The 27,226-nt window shown below is 41.5% G+C and overlaps 1 protein-coding gene, 1 long non-coding RNA gene and 1 other non-coding gene across 3 annotated transcripts; 1 reads left to right on the forward strand and 2 right to left on the reverse strand.

Annotated features, from left to right (window-relative positions):
- Positions 1-887: 887 nt before the first annotated feature.
- On the reverse strand, positions 888-1,652 carry LOC123501878. The gene is made up of 2 exons (XR_006673725.1): positions 1,532-1,652; positions 888-1,359 (listed from the first exon to the last, which is right to left on the reverse strand). It is a non-coding gene; the product is annotated as an uncharacterized LOC123501878 (long non-coding RNA).
- On the forward strand, positions 1,190-25,043 carry LOC123501857 (ran-binding protein 9-like). Its single transcript, XM_045250898.1, has 12 exons — positions 1,190-1,427; positions 3,394-3,505; positions 9,602-9,750; positions 10,762-10,856; positions 12,076-12,260; positions 13,590-13,702; positions 14,606-14,715; positions 14,831-14,871; positions 15,665-15,879; positions 19,735-19,904; positions 21,617-21,728; positions 24,530-25,043. The coding sequence occupies exons 1-12, from the start codon at positions 1,190-1,192 to the stop codon at positions 24,781-24,783; spliced, it is 1,794 nt and encodes a 597-aa protein (XP_045106833.1). The 3' UTR covers positions 24,784-25,043.
- On the reverse strand, positions 20,879-20,955 carry Trnav-gac. The gene has a single exon. It is a non-coding gene; the product is annotated as a tRNA-Val (tRNA).
- Positions 25,044-27,226: the final 2,183 nt, after the last annotated feature.

Below are 27,226 nucleotides of genomic sequence, written 5' to 3' on the forward strand. Positions count from 1 at the left end.
CATCTTGTAGGGCACACTGAGCAAGGTGGTCTGCTTTTTCATTTAGCGGGACACCCACATGAGAGGGTATCCAGATGAAATGGACCATGGCACCAGCACCTTCTAGGGCGTGGATGAGATCAAGACACTTATTATCTATATAGATCACAGTCCATGGTGGGAGGGGGGAAGGTGGATTGAAGGGCATACAATGCAGCCTGACTCAATAAAGAAATATACATTGTTATGGAGAGGCACCACAATATGGAGCACCTCCAGTACACCATACAGTTCTGCTCTAGTGGAAGACATGGGTGGAAGGAGCCGCCTGGAAACCTCAGTGTCAGTGTAGAGATTGGCAGAGATGTAGTCACAGATGAACAGCCCACATCCAGACCTGCTGCCATTGACTCACCCATAACAATAAACATGAATAGCCTCAACGTGTGGGGACTTTGACAATTTAGTCATGAACATGTCTTGCAGCACATGAGGGAGCAAGTCCCTCTTGGGCTGATGCAGATTGATTGATTGATTGATTGATTGATAACTTTATTGTTGTAAAGTGTATGAGAGTGACTATCAACACTGACACGGTGAGGGTTCCAGGCGGGTTGCAGCGGTGACATAACAACGTTAATACAAGCCTCGGCTACACCTACACTTGTCAGTACTCCCAAGATCTTCCTGAGGTATGGTGTTGTAGGAGTGCGAGGATCATGATACAGGGGGTGGAACTGCACAAAACAATAAGATAACATTAAACATAACGTGAATAGTGTTTTTAGAAGCATTTTCTGATGGAGTAGTGAGAAATGAAAGAATATAAGTCAAAATGCATGTAACCAAATCAAAACGTTAAATAAACACACAAAACAATAAAAACAACGTAACAAATAAAGCAAACATTATTTTTAGAAGCATTTATTGATGGAGTGAGTGAATGAGTGAGAAAAATACAGAAATATGACCCAAAATACATCTAAACAAATCTAAAACATGAAATAAAACTAAAATACATAACAAAATAACCTTAAAAATAAAGCAAATAGTATTTTTAGAAGCAATTATTGATGAAATTGACAGAATATGGGCCAAAAGGCATGAAACCAAGTAAAAACGTAAAATGAACACAAAACGATAAAAACAACATTAGAAACAAAGCGAATAATATTTTTAGAAGCATTTATTGATGGAGTGAGTGTTGGTAATGGCGAGTGTCCTTGGCAACATGGGAACAGCTGAGAGAGGAGTCAAGATGGCGGCTTTGGGTGGAAGGCACAGCGCATCGCCTCCACTATTTTCCTCTTTACCGGGCCAGGACGCCATTAAATCGTTGTATCCCATGGTGAACGAGGAGGAGACGCCCTTGCCCCGCTGCTGGAGTAGTAAAGACAAGTACAGCTTCATTGGATTGTCTCAAAACAACCTCAGAGTTCACTACAAGGGTAAGACTCAACGCTGGCTCACTCAATCTTTGTTTATATTTGCTTTTCACGCCCCCACGCCCACCCCACGCCCGCCCACGCCACCTCACCACCTCCAACGGTACCTCAGGTGTGTGGGCGTGGCTTCTGCAGGGCGTGGGAGGGCGTGGTGTGGGTCAAATAAGGAGAAATGACTAGTGAATTTCGTCCTACCAATTCCTTTGTTTAGATGATCAGCTGATTGGGGGGGGGGTTCGGGGGGTAGGAGGGGTGATTGGGGGTTGGAGGTTATTGGGGGAGTGGGGTTTAGTGCATTATGGGTCCAAATGGTGAGGTTTTTCCTTTAAGTTATGCATTTTTTTATTTTTTTTTATTTTCTACGTCTCAGCTGATAGTGGGGAGGTTGGAGGGGTGGAGGGGATGGGGTGTCATTGGAGGGGTTTATTGGGGGTGTGTGTGTCTACCTCGAGGTTGATATTGGGTTAAATTGCCTTTTTGGGGGTTTTGTGTGTTTTGGGGGTTTGAGGGTGATGGGGGTGGCTGAGGTTGGGGGTGCTGGGAGGAGGGGAGGGGTGCCATTGGAAGAGTATAGTGGGGTTGTGTGTCCAATTTGAGGTTGATATTGGGGTTAAATCGTCTTTTGGGGGTGGCTAAGAGGTTGGGGTGGAGGGAGGAGGGGTTTAGTGGAGATATTTTTTATTTTGAGGCTAATATTTGCTTATTTTGGGGTTTTAGTGTGTTATTGGGGTGTGGGGTGACTGAGGGGTTGGGGGTTGTGGGGGAGGGTGAGGTGTCAATAAGGGGAATATCTTCAATTTAGGGTTAGTGTTGGTCTTTTTAGGGGGTGGTATTGGGCATGTGGAGGTGTGAGTGAGAGGTTGGGGGTTGTGAGAGGAGGGGCAGAGGGGTGGGGTGTCTAAAGAGGTTTGGTGGGGGTGTGTGTCCAGTTTGAGGTTAATATAGGGGTTGAAATAACTTTTTTTGGGGTTTTTGTGTATTATTGGAGGTTGTGATGGGGGTGGAGGGGGTGACAGAGGTTGGGGGTTGGAGAGAGGTGGAGGGGTGTTTTGAGGGGTATATACACTATTTGGGGTTAACAATGACCTATTTGGGACGTTTAAAGGTGTATTAGTTAGTATTGGGGTTATGGGGGGTGGCTGAGGGGTTGTGGGGTTAGGAGGGGTTGGAGGTTGTGTTATTGGGGGTTTAAACTCAAATTAGAGGTTATTTTGGGCTTCATATGTGTTATTGGCTATTATTGGGGTGTTTTGGAGGGTTGGGGAGGAGAAGTAGAGGGGAGGGGTCTGTTGGGGTTGCCAGTGGGGGTTGATGTCCAAATTGAGGTGGTTTTGGGGTTAATATAATTTTGGGGTTGTGGAAGGGGTTAGGGGTGGAGGGACCGTATTGGGGGTTGGAGGTGTTTAGACTCAAAGTGGGGTTATTTGGGGGGTTTGAAGGTTGGTGGTGGTGGTGGTGGTGGTGGTGGTGTGGAGGAAAACAAGATTAATTTATTGGGGGTTTGATAGAAGCAAGAGGAGGAGGAGGAGGAGGAGGAGGAGGAGGAGGAGGAGGAGGAAGAAGAGGAGGAGGAGGAGGGGAGGGGAGGTGTACAAGGCCATAGTGTGTTGTGGGGGTTAGGGGTGTCTTTGTCCAGTCAGCTGAGAGAGAGAGAGAGAGAGAGAGAGAGAGAGAGAATGTATGTATGTAATGATTCATCACACAATTAATGCTCTCTCTCTCTCTCTCTCTCTCTCTCTCTCTCTCTCTCTCTCTCTCTCTCTCTCTCTCTCTCCTAACTCTCTCTCTCTCTCTCTCTCTCTCTCTCTCTCTCTCTCTCTCTCTCTCTCTCTCTCTCTCTCTCTCTCTCTCTCTCTCTCATTCTTTCCTTTTCATTCACATACAAATAATAATAATAATAAAACTCTCTCTCTCTCTCTCTCTCTCTCTCTCTCTCTCTCTCTCTCTCTCTCTCTCTCTCCACCCCCAGGTCACGGCAAGAACCACAAGGATGCGGCCAGCGTGAGGGCGACCCACCCCATCCCGGCCGCTTGTGGACTGTACTATTATGAAGTGAAGATTGTCAGCAAAGGACGAGATGGGTGAGAGAGAGAGAGAGAGAGAGAGAGAGACAGGGGAGTTTGATCTGGTTGTAGAGAAGAGAGAGAGAGAGGTGGTTAGGTTAGGTTAGAGAGAGAGAGAGAGAGAGAGAGAGAGAGAGAGTGTTAGAGTTAGGTTAGGTTAGAGAGAGAGAGATTAGGTTAGGTTAGGTTAGGAGAGAGAGAGAGAGAGAGAGAGATTAGGTTTAGTTAGGTTAGAGAGAGAGAGAGAGATGAGAGTTAGGTTAGAGAGAGAGAGAGAGAGAGAGAGAGAGAGAGTGTGATTAGGTTAGATTAGGTGCAGGAAAAGAGAGAGAGAGAGAGAGAGAGAGAGAGGCAGAGAGAGTTTGATTAGAGAGAGAGAGAGAGAGAGAGAGAGAGAGAGAGAGATACACCTTTTCACAGCATTATCAGATCAGAGTAGGCAAGTTTAAAGGTTCCCAGGACTCCAGAACCCATGATAAGTGTCCCTGAAACCCTAAATATCCTTTTCCTTAGGGTGTTTGGGGTGTTTTAAGGGTGTTGTGTCTCCTTTAAGAGTTTTTAGGATATTTTGGTATGTTAAGATGTGTTTTAAGGGTGTTTTGCTGTGTTTTTAGGGTGTTGCTGTGTTTTCCTGTGTTTTTAGGGTGTTTTGGTGTGTTTTTAGGGTGTTTTGGTGTTTTTAGGGTGTTTGCTGTGTTTTTAGGGTGTTTTGCTGTGTTATTAGGGTGTTTTGCTGTGTTTTAGGGTGTTTTGTGTTTTTTTGGTGTGTTTGGTGTGTTTTAGGTGTTTTGGTGTGTTTTTAGGGTGTTTTGGTGTTTTAGGGTGTTTTGTTTTAGTGTGTTTAGGTGTTTTAGGGTGTTTTAGGTGTGTTTGTTGGTGTGTTTTCAGGGTGTTTTGGTGTGTTTTAGGGTGTTTTGGTGTTTTAGGTGTTTTGGTGTTTTAGGGTGTTTTGGTGTTTTTAGGGTGTTTTGTGTGTTTTAGGGTGTTTGGTGTTTTCAGTGTGTTTTGGTGTGTTTTGGTGTGTTTTAGGGTGTTTTGGCTTTGTTTTAGGTGTGTTTGCTGTGTTTTAGGGTGTTTTGTGTGTTTTAGGGTGTTTGGTGTTTTTAGGGTGTTTTGGTTTTGTTTTAGTGTGTGTGTTTTAGGGTGTTTTGGTGTGTTTGGGTGTGTGTTTAGGGTGTTTTGTGGGTGTGTTTTGTGTGTGTTTTAGGTGTGGTGTGTGTTTAGGGTGTTTTGTGTGTTTTAGTGTGTTTTAGGTGTTTTGGTTTGTGTGTTTTAGGGTGTTTTGGTGTGTTTAGGGTGTTTTGGTGTGTTTTAGGGTGTTTTGGTGTTTTTAGGGTGTTTTGGTGTGTTTTAGGGTGTTTTGGTGTGTTTTTAGGTTAGATTCACAGTGTTATGGCGTTGGTGATCACAAGTACTTGGTGTTGTGGGTGCTGGTGCTGACGGATGAAGGTTCAGGTGTTGAAGTCGGTGGTGATCCATGTGTTACTGTGAGGTTGTGACACTCGGATACTGGGCACCAATCTCAAGGGGTGAATTGTGACACTCAAACACTGGGCACCAATCTCAAGGGGTGAATTGTGACACTCAAACACTGGGCACCAATCTCAAGGGGTGAATTGTGACACTCAAACACTGGGCACCAATCTCAAGGGGTGAATTGGGACACTCAAACACTGGGCACCAATCTCAAGGGTGAATTGTGACACTCAAACACTGGGCACCAATCTCAAGGGTGAATTGTGACACTCAAACACTGGGCACCAATCTCAAGGGTGAATTGTGACACTCAAACACTGGGCACCAATCTCAAGGGGTGAATTGTGACACTCAAACACTGGGCACCAATCTCAAGGGTGAATTGTGACACTCAAACACTGGGCACCAATCTCAAGGTGAATTGTGACACTCAAACACTGGGCACCAATCTCAAGGTGAATTGTGACACTCAAACACTGGGCACCAATCTCAAGGGGTGAATTGTGACACTCAAACACTGGGCACCAATCTCAAGGGGTGAATTGTGACACTCAAACACTGGGCACCAATCTCAAGGGGTGAATTGTGACACTCAAACACTGGGCACCAATCTCAAGGGGTGAATTGTGACACTCGGACACTGGGCACCAATCTCAAGGGGTGAATTGTGACACTCAAACACTGGGCACCAATCTCAAGGGTGAATTGTGACACTCAAACACTGGGCACCAATCTCAAGGGGTGAATTGTGACACTCAAACACTGGGCACCAATCTCAAGGGTGAATTGTGACACTCAAACACTGGGCACCAATCTCAAGGGTGAATTGTGACACTCAAACACTGGGCACCAATCTCAAGGGTGAATTGTGACACTCAAACACTGGGCACCAATCTCAAGGGTGAATTGTGACACTCAAACACTGGGCACCAATCTCAAGGGGTGAATTGTGACATTCAGACACTGGGCACCAATCTCAAGGGGTGAATTGTGACACTCAGACACTGGGCACCAATCTCAAGGTGAATTGTGACACTCAGACACTGGGCACCAATCTCAAGGGGTGAATTGTGACACTCAAACACTGGGCACCAATCTCAAGGTGAATTGTGACACTCAAACACTGGGCACCAATCTCAAGGGGTGAATTGTGACACTCAAACACTGGGCACCAATCTCAAGGGGTGAATTGTGACACTCGGACACTGGGCACCAATCTCAAGGGGTGAATTGTGACACTCAAACACTGGGCACCAATCTCAAGGTGAATTGTGACACTCAAACACTGGGCACCAATCTCAAGGGGTGAATTGTGACACTCAAACACTGGGCACCAATCTCAAGGGGTGAATTGTGACACTCGGACACTGGGCACCAATCTCAAGGGGTGAATTGTGACACTCAAACACTGGGCACCAATCTCAAGGGTGAATTGTGACACTCGGACACTGGGCACCAATCTCAAGGGGTGAATTGTGACACTCAAACACTGGGCACCAATCTCAAGGGTGAATTGTGACACTCGGACACTGGGCACCAATCTCAAGGGTGAATTGTGACACTCAAACACTGGGCACCAATCTCAAGGGGTGAATTGGGACACTCAAACACTGGGCACCAATCTCAAGGTGAATTGTGACACTCAAACACTGGGCACCAATCTCAAGGGGTGAATTGGGACACTCAAACACTGGGCACCAATCTCAAGGGGTGAATTGGGACACTCAAACACTGGGTACCAATCTCAAGGGGTGAATTGTGACACTCAAACACTGGGCACCAATCTCAAGGGGTGAATTGTGACACTCAAACACTGGGCACCAATCTCAAGGGGTGAATTGGGACACTCAAACACTGGGCACCAATCTCAAGGGGTGAATTGTGACACTTGGACACTGGGCACCAATCTCAAGGGGTGAATTGGGACACTCAAACACTGGGCACCAATCTCAAGGGGTGAATTGTGACACTCAAACACTGGGCACCAATTGACGTCCTGGAAGCAGATTTAATTTGGACTGGTTTGAAGTTTGACTGTTTTGACTTATGGAGACTAAAATTGAAGTAGGCTTTTTATTTTAAGAAGAATGAGAGCAAATCTGGTGGTGTTGGTGTTGTCGCCTCTCACCAAATCTGAATATATGGTGTTGTTGGTGTTGTCGCCTCTCACCAAGCACTGGGCTGGTGATGTGGCCTTAATATCCCAAACACTATAAGGAAAACTCCCAGCCTCACTTATGGATGGAAGCTTAACTGTCCTCCTCCTCCTCCTCCTCCTCCTCCTCCTCCTCCTCCTCCTCCTCCTCCTGTTCCTCCTCCTTTGCCACAGATACACCCACACCTCCTCCAACTCTTCCTCCACCTCCTCCCACAATCCTCCTCCTCCTCCTAGGCCTACAGGCACTATAGGCTGTAACTTTAAAAATAGATAGAAAATGGAGGAGGGGAAGGGAGCCAGCATGGAGACTCACAAGGTGGACTGCCTGGAGTGGGGTAGGGTGGATGAGGTAAACCGCCCCCACATATGCCCCCGAATTGGTGATTTTAGGGTGCAGAAAATTTTAAGGGTGTTGTATCTCTATTGATGTTTTTTTTTAGGGGTGTTTTGGGGTGTTTTTAGGGTGTTTTTAGGGTGTTTTAGGGTGTCAAAGGTGTATGCATCCCGGATTGGTGAGTTTAGGGTGCAGAAAATTTTAAGGGTGTTGTATATCTATTGATGGTGTTTTTAGGGGTTTTAGGGTGTTTTTAGGGTGTTTTAGGGTGTCAAAGGTGTATGCGTCCCAGATTGGTGATTTTAGGGTGCAGAAAATTTTAAGGGTATTGTATCTATTGATGGTATTTTTAAGGGTGTTTTAGGGTGTTTTTAGGGTGTTTAGGGTGTCTAAGGTGTAGGCATCCCGGATTGGTGATTTTAGGGTGCAGAAAATTTTAAGGGTGTTGTATCTTTATTGATGATTTTTTAAGGGTGTTTTAGGGTGTTTTTAGGGTGTTTAAGGTGTATGCCCCCGGATTGGTGATTTTAGGGTGCAGAAAATTTTAAGGGTGTTGTATATCTATTGATGTTTTTTTAGGGGTGTTTTAGGGTGTCAAAGGTGTATGTGTCCCGGATTGGTGATTTTAGGGTGCAGAAAATTTTAAGGGTGTTGTATATCTATTGATGTTTTTTTAGGGGTGTTTTAGGGTGTTTTTAGGGTGTTTAGGGTGTCTCTAAGGTGTAGGCCCCCTGATTGGTGATTTTAGGGTGCAGAAAATTTTAAGGGTGTTGTATATCTATTGATGTTTTTTTTATGGGTGATTTGGGGTGATTTAGGGTGTTTTTAGGATGTTTTAGGGTGTCAAAGGTGTATGCATCCCGGATTGGTGATTTTAGGGTGCAGAAAATTTTAAGGGTGTTGTATCTCTATTGATGTTTTTTTTAGGGGTGTTTTTGGGTGTTTTAGGGTGTTTTTAGGGTGTTTAGGGTGTCAAAGGTGTATGCATCCCGGATTGGTGATTTTAGGGTGCAGAAAATTTTAAGGGTGTTGTATAGGTATTGCTGTTTTTTTAGGGGTGTTTTTGGGTGTTTTTAGGGTGTTTTAGGGTGTCTAAGGTGTATGCGTCCCGGATTGGTGATTTTAGGGTGCAGAAAATTTTAAGGTTGTATATCTATTGATGTTTTTTTTAGGGGTGTTTTAGGGTGTTTAGGGTGTCTCTAAGGTGTAGGCCCCCTGATTGGTGATTTTAGGGTGCAGAAAATTTTAAGGGTGTTGTATCTCTATTGATGGTGTTTTTAGGGGTGTTTTGGGGTGATTTAGGGTGTTTTTAGAGTGTTTAGGGTGTCTCTAAGGTGTAGGCCCCCTGATTGGTGATTTTAGGGTGCAGAAAATTTTAAGGGTGTTGTATCTCTATTGATGTTTTTTTTAGGGGTGTTTTAAGGTGTTTTTAGGGTGTTTTAGGGTGTCTAAGGTGTATGCCCCCGGATTGGTGATTTTAGGGCGCAGAAAATTTTAAGGGTGTTGTATATCTATTGATGTTTTTTTAGGGGTGTTTTGGGGTGTTTTAGGGTGTTTTAGGGTGTCTAAGGTGTATGCCCCTGGATTGGTGATTTTAGGGTGCAGAAAATTTTAAGGGTGTTGTATCTCTATTGATGTTTTTTTTAGGGGTGTTTTAGGGTGTTTTTAGGGTGTTTTAGGGTGTCTAAAGTGTATGCCCCCCCGATTGGTGATTTTAGGGTGCAGAAAATTTTAAGGGTGTTGTATATCTATTGATGGTGTTTTTAGGGGTGTTTTAGGGTGTTTTTAGGGATGTTTTAGGGTGTTTACGGTGTCTTTAAGGTGTAGCATATCTTTGAAACCCTTCCCAGCTCTCCAGAACCCTTGATAAATGTCCCTGAAGCCTGTTTTAGGGTGTTTTTAGGGTGTTTAAGGTGTATGCCCCTGGATTGGTGATTTTAGGGTGCAGAAAATTTTAAGGGTGTTGTATCTCTATTGATGGTGTTTTTAGGGGTGTTTTAGGGTGTTTTAGGGTGTTTTTAGGGTGTCTTTAAGGTGTCTTTAAGGTGTAGCATGTCTTTTAAACCCTTCCCAGCTCTCCAGAACCCTTGATAAATGTCCCTGAAGCCCTGAGTGTCCCTGGAGCCCTGAGTGTCCCTTGTTTCAGGTACATGGGCATTGGTTTGTCATCTCAAGGCGTCAACATGAACAGATTACCAGGCTGGGATAAGAATTCGTTCGGGTATCACGGCGATGACGGCCACTCCTTTTGTTCCTCCGGCAGCGGCCACCCGTACGGCCCCACCTTCACCACAGGTACATTCGCGTCTTCCCCAACTCTTCCCCCACCTCCTCCCACAATCCCCATCCTCCTCCTCCTCCTCCTTTTTGAGTTATGAGTGTTTTTGTAAGTGTGTGTGTGTTGTGGTGGATGTTTGGTGTGTGGTGATTTTGTCGTAATTTCGTCTTCCTCTTTCTCTTCCTCCTCTTCCTCCTCCTTCACCACAGATATACTCATGCCTCCCCCAACTCTTCCCCCACCTCCTCCCACAATCCCCATCCTCCTCCTCCTCCTCCTTTTTAAGTTACAAGTGTTTTTGTAAGTGTTTGTGTGTGTGTTGCCATGAATGTTTGGTGTATTTACATTATTTTGTCTTCCTGTTTCTCCTCCTCCTCCTCTTCCTCCTCCTTCGCCACAGGTACACTCACATCTCCAACTCTTCCTCCACCTCCTCCCACAATCTTCCTCCTCCTCCTCCTCCTCCTCCTCTTCCTCCTCTGTTGGATTTTGTAAGGAAGTGTCTTTGTTGTGTATCATTTTTTTATCTTCCTCCTCCTTGCCATCCTCTTCCTCCTCCTTCACCATAGATAGACCCACACCTCCTCCAACTCTTCCTCCACCTCCTCCCACAATCCTCTTCCTCCTCCTCCTCCTCAATCCTCTTCCTCCTCCTCCTCCTCTTCCTGTGATGGATGTTTGTGTGTGTGTGTGTGTGTGTCTCAATTTTATCTTCCTCCTCTTCCTCCTCCTCTTCCTCCTCTTCCTCTTCCTCCTCCTTCGCCACAGGTACACACATACCTCCCCCACCTCTTCCCCCACCTCCTTCCACAATCCCCAACCTCCTCCTCCTACTCCTCTTTCTGTTATGTTAAATTGTATGTGTGTGTGTGTGTGTGTGTGTGTGTGTGTGTGTGTGTGTGTGTGTGTGTGTGTGTGTGTGTCATTATTTTTATCATTATTCCTCATTGAAATTCAAATAATAATAATGTTTTTTTCTCCTCCTCCTCCTCCTCCTCCTCCTCCTCCTCCTCCTCCTCCTCCTCCAGGTGACGTGATTGGGTGTGGCATCAACCTCATCGATAACGTTTGCTTCTACACCAAGAACGGACATTACCTTGGGGTGGCCTTCACTGACCTGCCTGTGAGTGTGTGTGTGTGTGTGTGTGTGTGTGTGTGTGTGTGTGTGTGTGTGTGTGTGTGAGAGAGAGAGAGAGAGAGAGAGAGAGAGTAGTAATAGATTTTTGTGTGTGATAGAGAAAGAGAGATATGTAGTGATATGTTTGTGTGTGTGTGTGTGTGTGTGTGAGAGAGAGAGAGAGAGAGAGAGAGAGAGAGAGAGAGAGAGAGAGAGAGAGAGAGAGAGCTACTTGATATAATGCTACTGCTACTATTATTATTATTATTATTATTATTATTATTATTATTATTATTATTATTATTATTATTACTACTACTACTACTACTACCACTACCACCACCACACCACCACCACCACCACCACCACCACCACCACCACCATACTAAAACACCCCAAAACACCAAAACACCCCAAAACACTATAAAACACATTAAAACACCCCAAAATCACAACACCCAAAACACTCCAAACACCTCAAAACCCCTAAAATCACCAAAGCACACTAAAACACATCCTAAAACACCTAAAACATCCCAAAGCACCATTAAAACACCCCAAAACACCCATTAACACCCCAAAACACCCTAAAACAGCACCAAACTTAATCTAACACACCCATTCTGTGCCCCCACCCCCCACAGTCCCAGCTCTACCCTACAGTTGGGCTACAAACTCCTGGTGAAGTGGTGGACGTGAATTTTGGACAGTCACCAAAACACCCCAAAACACTATAAAACACACTAAAACACCCAGAAACACACCAAAACATACTAAAACACCCCAAAAACACCAAAACACCCCAAATCACTATAAAACACATTAAAACACCCCAAAATCACTTGAAAACACACCAAAACACCTCAAAAACAACCAAAACACACCAAAAACACACCGAAACATCCCATAAAACACAGAAACACCACAAAACACCCCAAAACATCCCAAACTTAAAACACTGGTGGACGGATTTTGGACACACCAAAACACTATAAAACACAAAACACCCAAAAACACCCAAAATGACAAAACACTCAAAACACCTCAATCACTCAAAACACTCAAACACACCAAAACACTCAAAACACACCAAAAACACCACAAAACATCCCAAAGCAAAAAACACCATGAAAACATCAAAACACCCCCAAAAACACCACAAAACACCACAAAACACTACCAAACTTAATCTAAAACACCCATTCTGTGCCCCCACCCCCCACAGTCCCAGCTCTACCCTACAGTGGGGCTACAAACTCCTGGTGAAGTGGTGGACGCGAATTTTGGACAGTCACCATTCATATTTGACATTGGTGAGATGATGAGAGAGTTGCAGAGTCGCGTGAGAAACACCATTCAGTCCTTCCCTGTGCCGGACACCCATGGACAGTGGCAGAGCATGTTGCATAGGTGGGTGTGGTGTTGAGTGGTGTTGTGTGGTGTTTTTTGGGTATTTTTGGAGTGTTTTGAGGTGTTTTTAGTGTGTTTTGGTGTTTTGTATTTTGTTTTGAGTGTTTTGAGATGTTTTGGGTGTTTTGAGTGTTTTTGTGTTTGTGTTTTGGGATGTTTTAGGTGTTTTGGGGTGTTTTGGGTGTTGGGTGTTTTGAGGTGTGTTGGAATGTTTTGAGGTGTTTTGGGTGTTTTGAGGTGTGTTGTGGTGTTTTGAGGTGTTTAGTGTGTTTGAGGTGTTTTGAGTGTTTTGGGTGTGTGGGGTGTTTTGAGGTGTTTTGGGTGTTTTGAGGTGTTTTGGGTGTTTTGAGGTTTTTGAGTGTTATTGGGTGTTTTGAGGTTTTGCATGTTTTTTGGTGTGGTTTGAGGGTTTTGGGTGGTTTTGAGGGTTTTGTTTTGGGGAGTTTTGTGGTGTATATGTGGTGGTGTTGAGTGATGTTGTGAGGGTGATTTTGGTGTTTTGGTGTGTTTTGCATGGTTTTGGGGATGTTTGAGGGTTTTGATGTGTTTGAGATGTTTATGGTGTTTTGGTGTGTTTGAGGGTTTTGGGTGTATTTGGGTGTTTTAAAGCTTTGAGGTGTTTTGGGTGATTTTGGGTGTTTGAGGTATTTATTTTGGGTGTATTCTGGTGCTTGTTAGGCTATTTCTGAGATAATTTTTGGCATATTAGGGCATTTTTTAGGTACTTTTTAATATTTTAGGATATTTTTTGTAATTTTTTGGCATAATAGGGCATTTTTTAGGTACTTTAATAATATTTTAGGTAATTTTTATATTAGGGCATTTTTGGCATATTAGGGCATTTTTGAGGTATTTTTAATGGTAGGGTATTTTTTAGGTAATTTTGGCATATTAGGGTATTTTTCAGGTACTTTTTAATGTTAGGGTATTTTTTTAGGTAATTTTGGGCATATTAGGGCATTTTTGAGGTATTTTTAATGTTAGGGTACTTTTTTAGGTAATTTTTGGTGTATTACGGCATTTTTCAGGTACTTTTTAATAATTTATGGTATTTTTGGTGTGAGTGACAGGATGATACATGCAAACATTAATGATCGACTCCAAACATACATACACACACATACATATTTTAGGGCATTTTTGTGGTATTTTTTAATATTTTAGGGTATTTTGAGATAATTTTTGGTATTTTAGGAAGGTTTGTGTTTTTTGGGGTAGTTATGGGTGTATTTTGGGTGTCTGTCTGTATGTATGTATGTTTGTATGTCTATGTATGTATGTATGTATTTATGTAGCCTCACTGCTTGACAGTGGTTCCTTCCCCTTCAGGATGGTGTCGACCTACCTGGTGCATCATGGGTACTGCGCCACAGCAGAGGCCTTCGCCCGCTCCACAGCACAAGACTTTGACGAAGAGCTCACCTCCATCAGGAACAGACAGAGTGAGTGACACACACACACACACACACACACACACACACACACACACACACACACACACACACACACACAGATATTTGGGTGTGTCTCCTTTCACGTGTAGCCCCTGTTCACTGTTCAGTGTTGAGTGTTGAGTGTTGAGGTAGCAGTGAGTAGGTAGGGGATGTAAATCGAGGAGTTGTGAGGTTGTTGTCCCGGTGTGTGGTGTGTGCCTGGTCTCAGGCCTAGCCCAAGATCGGAAATAATGAGCTCAGAGCTCGTTCCGTAGGGTAACGTCTGGCTGTCTCACAGACTGAGCAGATCAAACAGTGTGTGTGTGTGTGTGTGTGTTTATGGGTTTCAAGAGTGTGTTTTGTTTTTTAAAGGTGTTTTTTTAATGTTTGAGGACTCTAAAGTGTGTTTGGCGGAACATTAGGCAACAAACTATTTCCCTTCAAATTTGTCCTAACCTAACCTAACCTGTCCTAACCTTTACCTAACCCAACCCAACCCAACCCAACCCAACCTAACCTGGCCTAACCTAACCTAACCTAACCTAACCTAACCTAACCTAACCTAACCTAACCTAACCTAACCCAACCCAACCCAACCCAATCTGGCCTAACCTAACCTAACCTAACCTAATTTATTCTAACCTAACCTAACCTAACCTAACTCAACCCAACGTACCCCAATCCAATATGGCCTCCTAATATCACTTTTCTCCTTAAATAATTCTCGTCAGCCTCCTCATTGTGTCATCTATCAAGTCTTTATATTCTTGATTGGTCCATGAGATTGTTTTTAGTGGCTCATATGCTCCAATGATTGTTAACTCCTTTTTATTAATATGCATCTTAATATACAGTACTTCTTCTGTGTGTGTGTGTGTGTGTGTGTTTAATGTGTGTGTGTGTGTGTTCCAGAGATCCAGAAGCTAGTGTTGAGTGGGCGGATGGGTGAGGCAATTGACACAGTGCACCAGCTCTATCCTGGACTGCTGGAGAACAACAAAAACCTGCTCTTTATGCTCAAGGTGTGTGTGTGTGTGTGTGTGTGTGTGTGTGTGTGTGTGCTGCTGTCTCAAATTTGTGTGTACGTTTGATGAAGTCATGTACGCGTTTTAACATTATCGTGTGTGCGTTTTTCAGGTGAGGCAGTTTATCGAGATGGTGAACGGAACAGACACAGACGTGGTGAGGGGGGCAGCACCTCCTCCCGGCCCCCCACCCAGGATGCCTCACCCTCCCCCCCACCCCCATCCACCTGCTGGGCCTCTAACGGCAGGGCAGCGGAACACAGCACAGGTAAGGAGCGCACACACACACACACACACACACACACACACACACACAGTTATTATTATTATTATTATTATTATTATTATTATTATTATTATTATTATTATTATTATTATTGATTAATTCTCTCTCTCTCTCTCTCTCTCTCTCTCTCTCTCTCTCTCTCTCTCTCTCTCTCTCTCTCTCTCTCTCTCTCTCTCTCTCTCTCTCTCTCTTAAAGGTTCTTCATCTACACCTCCTCCTCCCTCTTCCTCTACTGCAGCACCTCCCTCCTCTTCCTCCTCCTCTTCCTCCTCCTCTTCCTCCTCTTCCTCCTCCTCCATTATACAACAACACACATCCGTCATACAGTCTACTAAAGACATAATAGGAGGAGGAGGAGGAGGAGGTGGAGGAGGAGGAGGAGGAGGAGGAGGAGGAGGAGGAGGAGGAGGAGGAGGAGGAGGAGGTACCACCACAGCCCTCCACCACCCCCACCACCTACCACGGAAGACAGGACCTCCACCACCACAACCACCACCACACACCACCTCCACCACCATCACCACCACCACAACCGCCACCACCGCCGGCCAGCCACACCCCATACACCTCTAATGGCACCCCTCCAGTCATCCAGCCCCCACCTCCTCCTCCTCCTCAGAACCCCTCCTCTTCCTCGTCTTCCTCCTCCTCTTCCTCCTCATCTTCTTCCTCCTCCTCTTCCTCCTCCTCCTCAAATATGCAGGACAGTGACACGGAGATGGAGTGTGTGGAGCCGTCAGCCGCCACAGCTGCCGCCGCTGCTGCCGCCGCCGCCGCTGCCGCACACTCTAATGGTTTTGCTAATGGGTTCGATAAGCATTTAGAAGAAGAAGAGGAGGAGGAGGAGGAGGAGGAGGAAGAAGAGGAGGCGATGGGTGAGTGTGTGTGTGAGAGAGAGAGAAAGAGAGAGAGAGAGAGAGAGAGAGGATTATTGTCATTTGCAGTGGAGACTCAGTACTGGAACTTAAACTTACTTAATTCCAAATGTGTGTCTGAGGATTAAAAAGTTTGACTCCTCATACCTGCAAACCAGCTCGTTCGTTCGGATCTTAGCAAATCCTCAAGTTTATAAAAATTTCAAAGTTTTTACAATTTTGGTTTGTAGATAGAGTAAGTGAGGGGTGGTGATGGGTGACTTGGAAGAGGAGGGCTGGTGATGGATGGGTGAGGACTTGGAAGAGGAGGGGAGGAGGAGGGAGGCCACCACAGGATGAGCCACAATCCATGAAAACGTCTTTATAATGTTTCTGGTTGTGGGATTTCTGTGAACCTACTAGTGGAGGCTGTGCACCACCAACACTGCCACACACCACATTCCTTATTTTCACCACTAATAAGCCTCTCCACATTCCTTATTTTCACCACTAACACTGCCACTCACCACATTCTATATTTTCACCACTAATAAGCCTCACCACATTCCTTATTTTCACCACTAACACTGCCACACTCACCACATTCCTTATTTTCACATTCTACCATTTTCACCACTAATAAGCCTCACTCACATTCCTTATTTTCACCACCAACACATTCTATATTTTCACCACTCACCACATTCCTTATTTTCACCACCACCCACACTCACCACATTCCTTATTTTCACCACCACCTCGCAGAAGAATGTCATTTTTCCCAACACTGCAGCAGGACTAAACAAAACTTAAATGTACAGACGCAGAAGGTGAGGCTGATACTCCCTACAACACTGCCATATGTCACTCACCACTTCAAAGGAAAGACTAACAAGGGATGCACACCACTATTCAGTATACCAAATTACCAGCAACACAGCATCACAGCGACACAGTGAGAAGGGTGATGACAGAGCTTTGCATATGACCAAATGTGCAGCCGTTTGATTGCCACGTATTTCCACAATTCATTAGTTTGTGGTGTTTATGTGAGTTTGTAGATGAAGAACTGCAGGCAGAATGCAGGAGAGTGTTATCCTGGTGACCGCTGCAGAAGTCACAGCTGGTGGAGGGGGGGAGGGGGATGCCAGGGAGTCTTTAACTGAGCATTGAATCAGTTTTGTGTTCGAGCATTGAAAAGTTTGAGTGTTAAGATGTTCAGGTATTGAGTCTCCACTGTATTACATTTACTACTACTGCTGCTGCTGCTGCTGCTGCTGCTACTACTACTACTACTACTACTACTACTACTACTACTACTACTACTACTACTACTACTACTACTACTACTACTACTACTACTACTACTACTACTACTACTACTACTACTACTACTACTACTACTACTATTATTATTATTATTATTATTATTATTAAGAGTGGATACAGTGTGTGAGCATCTGAGCTGTCTGTCTGTGTGTGTGTATGAAAGAATTTGAATTATCATTATTATTATTATCATTTATTATTATTATTATTATTATTATTATTATTATTATTATTATCATTATTATTATTTTATACCTGATTTAAAAATGCAGAATAACAAAACTCTCTCTAATAACCACAAAAATACTTCAGAACACGGAAATAGTACTTGAGACAATGCAGTATAATGTCACCCACCAGACAGAACACAGGGGCGGTCGAGGAGGCTTTAGGGATATTTTGGAAGCTTTTAGGGATGTTTTGGAAGGTTTTAGGGATGTTTTGGAAGGTTTTAGGGATGTTTTGGAAGGTTTTAGGGATGTTTTGGAAGTTTTTATGAATGGTTTGGAAGGTTTTAGGGATGTTTTGGAAGATTTAAGGGATGTTTTGGAAGGTAGTAGTGATATTTTTTAAGGTTTTAGTGATGTTTTGGAAGGTTTTAGGGATGTTTTGGAAGGTTTTAGGGATGTTTTGGAAGATTTTAGGGATGTTTTGGAAGATTTAAGGGATGTTTTGGAAGGTAGTAGTGATGTTTTGGAAGGTTTTAGGGTTGTTTTGGAAGCTTTTAGGGATGTTTTGGAAGGCTTTAGGGATGTTTTGGAAGGTTTTAGGGATGTTTTGGAAGCTTTTAAGGATGTTTTGGAAGCTTTAAGGGATGCTTTGGAAGGTTTTAGGGATGTTTTGGAAGCTTTAAGGGATGTTTTGGAAGATTTAAGGGATGTTTTGGAAGGTTTAGGATGTTTTGGAAGCTTTTAGGATGTTTTGGAAGCTTTAGGGATGTTTTGGAAGGTTTTAGGGATGTTTTGGAAGCTTTAGGGATGTTTTGGAAGGTTTAGGGATGTTTTGGAAGGTTTAGGGATGTTTTGGAAGGTTTAGGGATGTTTTGGAAGCTTTTGGAAGGTTTTAGGGATGTTTTGGAAGGTAGGGATGATGTTTGGAAGGTTTTAGGGATGTTTTGGAAGGTTTTAGGGATGTTTTGGAAGGTTTTAGGGATGTTTTGGAAGGTTTAGGGATGTTTTGGAAGGTTTTAGGGATGTTTGGAAGGTTTAGGGATGTTTTGGAAGGTTTAGGGATGTTTTGGAAGCTTTAGGGATGTTTTGGAAGGTTTAAGGGATGTTTTGGAAGGTTTTAGGGATGTTTTGGAAGCTTTAAGGGATGTTTTGGAAGGTTTTAGGGATGTTTTGGAAGATTTAAGGGATGTTTTGGAAGGTAGTAGTGATATTTTTTAAGGTTTTAGTGATGTTTTGGAAGGTTTTAGGATGTTTTGGAAGGTTTTAGGGATGTTTTGGAAGGTTTTAGGGATGGTTTGGAAGGTTTTAGGGATGTTTTAGAAGGTTTTAGGGATGTTTTGGAAGGTTTTAGGGATTTTTTGGATGGGGATTTGAAATATTTTAGGGAATTTTAAGGGTATTTTTTTTATTTAGGGATGTTTTTGTTTTTAGGTTTTTTTTTTTAAATATTTTAGGGTTTTTTGGTGGTCTGATGTTTTGGAAGGTTTTAGGGATGTTTTTTTGGGGGTTTACAAATATTTTAGGAATCTTTTATTTAGGGATGTATGTTTTGAGTTTTAGAAATGTTTAGGGATGTTTTGGTGTTGTTTTAGTGTTTTTGAGGTTTTAGGGATGTTTTTTGGGGGTTTACAAATATTTTAGGGAATTTTAAGGTATCTTTATTTAGGGATGTTTTGATGAGTTTTAGAAATGTTTTAGGGATGTTTTAGTGTTTTTGAAGGTTTTAGGGATGTTTTGGGGGTTTACAAATATTTTAGGGAATTTTAAGGGGTATCTTTTTATTTAGGGATGTTTTGATGAGTTTTAGAAATGTTTTAGGGATGTTTTGGTGTTTTAGTGTTTTTGAAGGTTTTAGGGATGTTTTTAAGGGAATTTACAAATATTTTAGGGAATTTTAAGGTGTCTTTATTTAGGGATGTTTTGATGTTTTGGTGAGTTTTAGGGATGTTTTGGTGTTCATGTTTTTGAAGGTTTTAGGGATGTTTTTAAGGGGATTTACAAATATTTTAGGGAATGTTAAGGGGTATCTTTTTATTTAGGGATGTTTTGATGAGTTTTATAAATGTTTTAGGGATGTTTTGGTGTTGTTTTAGTGTTTTGAGGTTTTAGGGATGTTTTTAAGGGGATTTACAAATATTTGGGAATTTTAAGGGTATCTTTTTATTTAGGGATGTTTTGATGTTTTGGTGAGTTTTAGGGATGTTTTGGTGTACGTGTTTTTGAAGGTTTTAGGGATGTTTTTAAGGGGATTTACAAATATTTTAGGAATATTAAGGGGTATCTATATTTAGGGATGTTTTGATGAGTTTTATAAATGTTTTAGGGATGTTTTGGTGCTTTTAAGGGCAGAATAATGAGGCAACCTTTGAATCATCAGACATAGAACACGGGGGCAGTCGAGGCAGCAGCGGCGGCGGCAGGAAGATGTGTGGGGGCAGTCCAGCGGCCATTGAGAGGATGCTGAGGTTTGGGCGAGAGGTGCAGCACATGAGCCAGGTTCTAAAGGTCCATCTCGGCAAGAGTGACCAGAATAAGAAGATGCTGCAGGTGTGTGTGTGTGTGTGTGTGTGTGTGTGTGTATCTGTCTGTCTGTCTGCATCCTCCATCAGTGTTAGCATGTGTTGTGTGTGTGTGTGTGTGTGTGTATTTGTCTATGTCTGTCTGTCTCTCCATCCTCCATCAGTGTTAGCATGTGCTGTCTGTCTATCTGTGTGTGTGTGTGTGTGTAGTTTTCCATGGCCTGGGCTTTATGCTGGTGTGGCCCTGTCTCCATATGTACACTTGTCCAATGTTTGTTTGAAGGTGTGCACACTCGTTGGTGACACCACTTCCTCACTCAAACTGTTCCACGTCTCAACACATCTTTGCGGGAAACTCTATTTTTGAACATCTCTCGGACATCTTCCCTTCCTCAGTTTCTTACTATGCAATCTTGTGCTTCTAGTGTCATATTCTTCTCTCAGGATCACTTTCTCATTATCCACTTGGTCCATTCCGTTGATCAATTTGTAAACTTGTATCAGATCCCTCTCTCTCTCTCTCTCTCTCTCTCTTCTTTGTTCCAGGGTTGGGAGATCCATAGCCTTTAGTCTCTCCTCATATGTCATCCCTTCAAATTCTGGAACCATTCTTGTAGCCATTTTTTGTAGTCTCTCCAACTTCCTTATGTGTTTCTTTTTGTGAGGGATCCATACTACTCCTGCATATTCCAATCTGGGTCTTAATATAGTGTGTGTGTGTGTGTGTGTGTGTGTGTGTGTGTGTGTGTGTGTGTGTGTGTGTGTGTGTGTGTGATTCACTGTTTGATCTGCTCCCTTCAGAGACAGCCAGACGTCACCCTAGCGAGCTCAGAGTTCATTATTTCGATCTTGGGCTAGGCCTGAGACTAGGCACACACCACACACCGGGACAACAACCTCACAACTCCTCCATTTACATCCCCCTACCTACTCACTGCTAGGTGAACACTGAACAGTGAACAGTGAACAGGGGCTACACGTCAAAGGAGACACACCCAAATATCTCCAACCGGCCGGGGAATCCAACCCCGGTCCTCTGGCTTGTCAAGCCAGCGCTCTAACCACTGAGCTACCGTGTGTGTGTGTGTGTGTATATATCTGTATATCTGTCTGTCTGTCTCCATCCTCCTTCAGTATTAGCATGTGTTGTCTATCTGTGAGTGTGTGTGTGTGTGTGTGTGTGTGTGTGTGTGTGTGTGTGTGTGTGTGTGTGTGTGTGTGTGTGTCTGTCTGTGTGTGTGTGTGGAGTGTGTCTGTCTATCTGTGTGTGTGTGTGTGTGTGTGTGTGTGTGTGTGTGTGTAGAGGCAGCTGTGTTTTTATGGGGTGTTTTAAAGTAATGTTGTGTTTTTAAGTGTGTTTTTGGGTGTTTTAAAGTTAGCAGTGTTTTGGACTATTTCAAACAGGAATTGTGCTTTTAGTGGTGTTTTAAAGAAATATTGTGTGTTTTTAAGTGTTTTTGGGTGTTTTAAAGAGAAAGTGTGTGTTTGAGGGTGTTTTAAGAGGATTATGTTTTGAAGTGTGTTTTAAAAGAATATTGTGTGTTTTATTTGGTGTTTTTGGGTGTTTTAAAGAGAAAGTGTGTGTTTTTAGGGTGTTTTAAAGTGATATTGTGTGATTTTGAAGTGTTTTAGGGTGTTTTAAGGAGGAATACTGTTTTTTATGGGTATCTGTCAAACTATAACACTCTCTCTCTCTCTCTCTCTCTCTCTCTCTCTCTCTCTGTGTGTCTCCATGTACAGGACGCGTTCAGCCTGCTTGCCTACAATGACCCTTGGAGCAGCCCGGTAGGGTGGCAGCTTGACCCACTACAGAGAGAACCTGTCTGCCAGTCACTCAACTCAGCCATACTAGGTCAGATGGGGTCACTGTCTGTCTGTCTGTCTTGGTCAATGTGTGTGTGTGTGTGTGTGCTGATGTATATAAAAGTGCTTTTGTTAATTTTTTTATAGATATCTTAGTTGTTTGAGTGTTTAAATTTACTTTTTTTATTTCGAAATGTACGATACCATTGTTCTCATGTGTGTGTGTGTGTGTGTGTGTGTGTGTGTGTGTGTGTGTGTGTGTGTGTGTGTGTTTTATGTAGGGAAGAGGGCCAGCCAAGGGGGAAAAAAATAAATAGGCCCACTTGAATGTTGGCTCTATAAAGAAGAAAAGCGTCAATATTGTGGAGCAAATGCCTCGATACCTCCCTCTTATCCCCTTCAGGTACTTTTTAGTGTTAGGGTATTTTTTGAGGTAATTTTGGCATATTAGGACATTTTGTGGTACTTTTTAATATATCTTAGGGTATTTTCTTAGGTAATTTTGGGCATATTAGGGCATTTTTGAGGTAATTTTTAATATTTTAGGGTATTTTTTAGGTCATTTTTGTCATATTAGGACGTTTTTGAGGTAATTTTTTTATAGTTTAGGGTATTTTTTAGGTAATTTTTGGGATAGGGCATTTTTTCAGGTACTTTTTAATATTGGGGTATTTTTTAGGTAATTTTGGGCATATTAGGGCATTTTTCAGGTACTTTTTAATATATCTTAGGGTATTTTCTTAGGTAATTTTGGGCATATTAGGGCATTTTTGAGGTAATTTTTAATATTTTAGGGTATTTTTAGGTCATTTTGGCATATTAGGGCATTTTTCAGGTAATTTTTTATATTAATTTTTTTTGTCATTTTAGGCATATTAGGGCATTTTTCAGGTAATTTTTAATGTTAGGGTATTTTTAAGGTAATTTTGGGGATATTAGGGCATTTTTTAGGTAATTTTTAATATATTTTAGGGTATTTTTTTAGGTAATTTTCGGCATATTAGGGCATTTTTGAGGAATTTTTTTTATATTTTAGGGTATTTTTTAGGTAATTTTGGGCATATTAGGGCATTTTTCAGGTATTTTAATATTTTAGGGTATTTATTTTTAGGTCATTTTGGCATATTAGGGCATTTTTCAGGTACTTTTTAATGTTAGGGTATTTTTTAGGTAATTTTGGGCATATTAGGGCATTTTTTAGGTAATTTTTAATATTTTGGGGTATTTTTAGGTCATTTTGGCATATTAGGACGTTTTGAGGAATTTTTATAGTTTAGGGTATTTTTAGGAATTTTGGGATATTAGGGCATTTTCAGGTACTTTTTAATATTGGGGTATTTTTAGGTAATTTTGGGCATATTAGGGCATTTTTCAGGTACTTTTTAATATATTTTAGGGTATTTTTTTAGGTCATTTTGGCATAGGGCATTTTTCAGATACTTTTTAATATATTTTAGGGTATTTTTTTTAGGTAATTGGGCATATTAGGGCATTTTTCAGGTACTTTTTAATATATTTTAGGGTATTTTTGAGGTAATTTTGGGCATATTAGAACACATTCCTACCTTGAGTTTTGGGTAAGGTTAAACAATTTTGTGTACATTAGGAAGGCTGTATGGAGATTAGATAATTAATGACTAGAGTATTCACTGTTTCAACCCTCACATAAATCTCTGAAGTTGTATAAAATCACCAATTAGTAACCTGAACAATTAAGACAACACATCATGGCGCTGAAGTGGTTAAAAGAAGACAAGGCGTAGGAAGTCAGAAATACAGATGCATGCAGGGAGTTCCAGAGTGTGCCAGTGAAAGTGATGAAGGATAGAGCGTACTGGTTAACTCTTTAGGGAGGTGGACAGAGTAGTGGTGAAGGATTGAGAGTACTGGTTAACTCTTTAGGGAGGTGGACAGAGTAGTGGTGAAGGATTGAGAGTACTGGTTAACTCTTTAGGGAGGTGGACAGAGTAGTGGTGAAGGATTGAGAGTACTGGTTAACTCTTTAGGGAGGTGGACAGAGTAGTGGTGAAGGATTGAGAGTACTGGTTAACTCTTTAGGGAGGTGGACAGAGTAGTGGTGAAGGATTGAGAGTACTGGTTAACTCTTTAGGGAGGTGGACAGAGTAGTGGTGAAGGATTGAGAGTACTGGTTAACTCTTTAGGGAGGTGGACAGAGTAGTGGTGAAGGATTGAGAGTACTGGTTAACTCTTTAGGGAGGTGGACAGAGTAGTGGTGAAGGATTGAGAGTACTGGTTAACTCTTTAGGGAGGTGGACAGAGTAGTGGTGAAGGATTGAGAGTACTGGTTAACTCTTTAGGGAGGTGGACAGAGTAGTGGTGAAGGATTGAGAGTACTGGTTAACTCTTTAGGGAGGTGGACAGAGTAGTGGTGAAGGATTGAGAGTACTGGTTAACTCTTTAGGGAGGTGGACAGAGTAGTGGTGAAGGATTGAGAGTACTGGTTAACTCTTTAGGGAGGTGGACAGAGTAGTGGTGAAGGATTGAGAGTACTGGTTAACTCTTTAGGGAGGTGGACAGAGTAGTGGTGAAGGATTGAGAGTACTGGTTAACTCTTTAGGGAGGTGGACAGAGTAGTGGTGAAGGATTGAGAGTACTGGTTAACTCTTTAGGGAGGTGGACAGAGTAGTGGTGAAGGATTGAGAGTACTGGTTAACTCTTTAGGGCATGAAAATAGCGATAAAAGATAGCAAGAGATGCAACATTGTGGTGAGAAAGAGGCTGAAGACAGTCACTCAGAGGAGGGGAGTTGATGAGACAAAGAGCTTTCGATTCCACCCTATCTAACAAAACTGTGTGACCTAATGTGCCCCGCCCTGCCCCACCCCCCAGAGTCCCACCAGTTGCCCCGCCGCCCCCCGCTGGAAATCTGCGTGGCCCACACTAAGCAGCTTTTGACCCTGATGTCCCGGTCTGGCCTGGGGTCGTGTGCCTTCTCCAGTGTGGACCAGGTGTTAGGGGGATCGCCACTCCCCCCTGCCCAACCCTCCACTGCCGCCGCCACCACCACCACCGCCGCCAATGCCCTCCACCACCACCACCACCACTACCACCACCACCACCACCGCCACATTCATGAACAGTGATATAGACTAGTATAAGATTATTAATATTATTATTATTATTATTATTATTATTATTATTATTTATTTGTATTTTTGTGTTTTTTTGGTTTTATTTGAATATTTGTGGTGTTTTATTGAGATTTTTGGATTTTTGGTTTAATTTCAATATTTTTTGGTGTTTTTTTTTGTTATATATGGTAATTCTTCTATTATCAGGTGTTTTATTCAATTATTTCCATTTGTTTTTTTTTGGCAAAATTTTATCATTTACGTTTTCTTTCTCAAATTTCTGCGTTTTTTTTTTTTTTTTTTTTTTTTAATTTGACGTTTTTTTCAGCATTTTTGGTTCCAATCGCCATTTTTATCAACAAACGGACATTTTTTGACATTTGTTCCTTTTATTTGTTTTGTCTTTTCCTGGACATTTATTGACATTTTCCTGAGAATTCGGTGTTTTTTTTTTCAGTATTACGTTTGTTTTTAATTTCCCGTTTTTTAAAATTTGAGGTTTTTTCTGTTGTAATGCGTTTTTTTTTTTTTTCAAGTTCCTGCGTGTTTTCAAGATTTTGGTGTTTTTTTTTCTATTTTCTTGATTTATTTTAATATTTTTGTGTTGTCAATTTTTTGTGTTCTTAAAATTTCCTTGTTTTATTTCAATATTTGTTTTTTTTTCAAGATTTTGGTTTTTTTTATTTTTCTGCGTTTTTTTCAGTTTTTTTTTTGCTTTTTATTTCATTAATTTCAATGTGTTTTTTCTCAATATTCCTGCGTTTTATTCAATATTACCACATTTTCTTTGCTATCAGTACGTTTTTTTTTTTTTCAATAATCCTGCGTTTTTATTTCAACATTTCTGCTTTTTTTATTTATTTCCTTCTGTTTGTTTGTTTTTTTGGGCCAATATTCTGGTGTTTTTTCTCAGCATTACATATTTCTTTACAATCTTAAGTTTTCCAGTTTTTTCTCAATAATTTAACGTTTTTATATATTCCTGCGTTTTTTTCAATAATCACGTTTTTTTTTCAATATATGTTTTTTTTTCAATATTCGTGCGTTTTTTTTCAAGAAAGTCGCATTTTTATTAACATATTTACCATTTTCTCATTAATTGTACGTTTTTTCAACATTGTACAGTAGGATTAAGGATTTCTGCCCCCTGTGACCCCTTACAACCCCCAAAAATGGCCCCCTGTCACCCCCTCACCCCCACACAATGCTACACACCCCTACCCAGCCCCCTACCCCCCAGACTTACCCACAATGCCCCGTTTGGACGCTTTGTCGTTTGTTTTGGTTTGGTTGAAGAAAAATATTAATCTTTTATATTGATTTAGTGAATCATTTATTTATTTTTTGAGAGGAGAGAAAAATTATTATTATTATTATTATTATTATCTCTCTCTCTCTCTCTCTCTCTCTCTCTCTCTCTCTCTCTCTCTCTCTCATTATTATTATATGAACAATTATTAGAGAAAGAGAAGAAGAAGAGGATGATAGGATGTATATATTAGAATAGAGAGAGAGAGAGAGAGAGAGAGAGAGAGAGAGAGAGAGAGAGATAGGATAAGCTAGGAATTAAAGAGAGGAGATAGAGAAAAAGAAAGAAAAAAAAAGATTTAGAGATAGTGTGTGACAATTTTGGATAAAGAGAGAGAGAGAGAGAGAGAGAGAGAGAGAGATTAGAGATAGTGTTTTTGCTAAATTTAGGATGTAAGGAAAAAGAAAATTAGAGAGATTATTATTATTATTATTATTATTATTATTATTATTATTATTATTATTATTATTATTATTGCTGCTGCTGATGATGATTGTGAGAATAATGTATATATATAGAGATCTCATTACTATTATTGCTGCTACTACTACTACTATTATTATTATTATTATTATTATTATTATTATTATTATTATTATTATTATTATTATTTTGATGCTTAAGGGGCAGATATTCTCTCTCTCTCTCTCTCTCTCTCTCTCTCTCTCTCTCTCTCTCTCTCTCTCTCTCTCTCTCTCTCTCTCTCTCTCTCTCTCTCGTGTGTTCCTGTTTGCTACAATTATTATTATTATTATTATTATTATTATTATTATCATTATCATTGACATTATTATTATTATTATTATTATTATTATTATTATTATTGTATGTAATAAAGACCATTAATTGCAAATATTGTGTTTTATGTGCACAAATTATTACTATTATTATTATTATTATTATTATTATTATTTTAAGAGTTTTGGAACACTGCAAAGATGAAAAATTATCTCTCTCTCTCTCTCTCTCTCTCTCTCTCTCTCTCTCTCTCTCTCTCTCTCTCTCTCCATTTATTTATTTATTTTTTTATTTATTTATGTGTTTGTGTTGTTAGTAAGTTGGCCCGGTGTCCCTTAGTAAGTTGGCCCGCTGTCCCGCCCTCCCCAGCGTTGAGCATTGCGTGAAGGTGTTGCCGGCTTAACCAAC

This window comes from Portunus trituberculatus, chromosome 2 (genome assembly GCF_017591435.1).
Source record: "Portunus trituberculatus isolate SZX2019 chromosome 2, ASM1759143v1, whole genome shotgun sequence".
Taxonomy (NCBI): Eukaryota; Metazoa; Arthropoda; class Malacostraca; order Decapoda; family Portunidae; genus Portunus; species Portunus trituberculatus.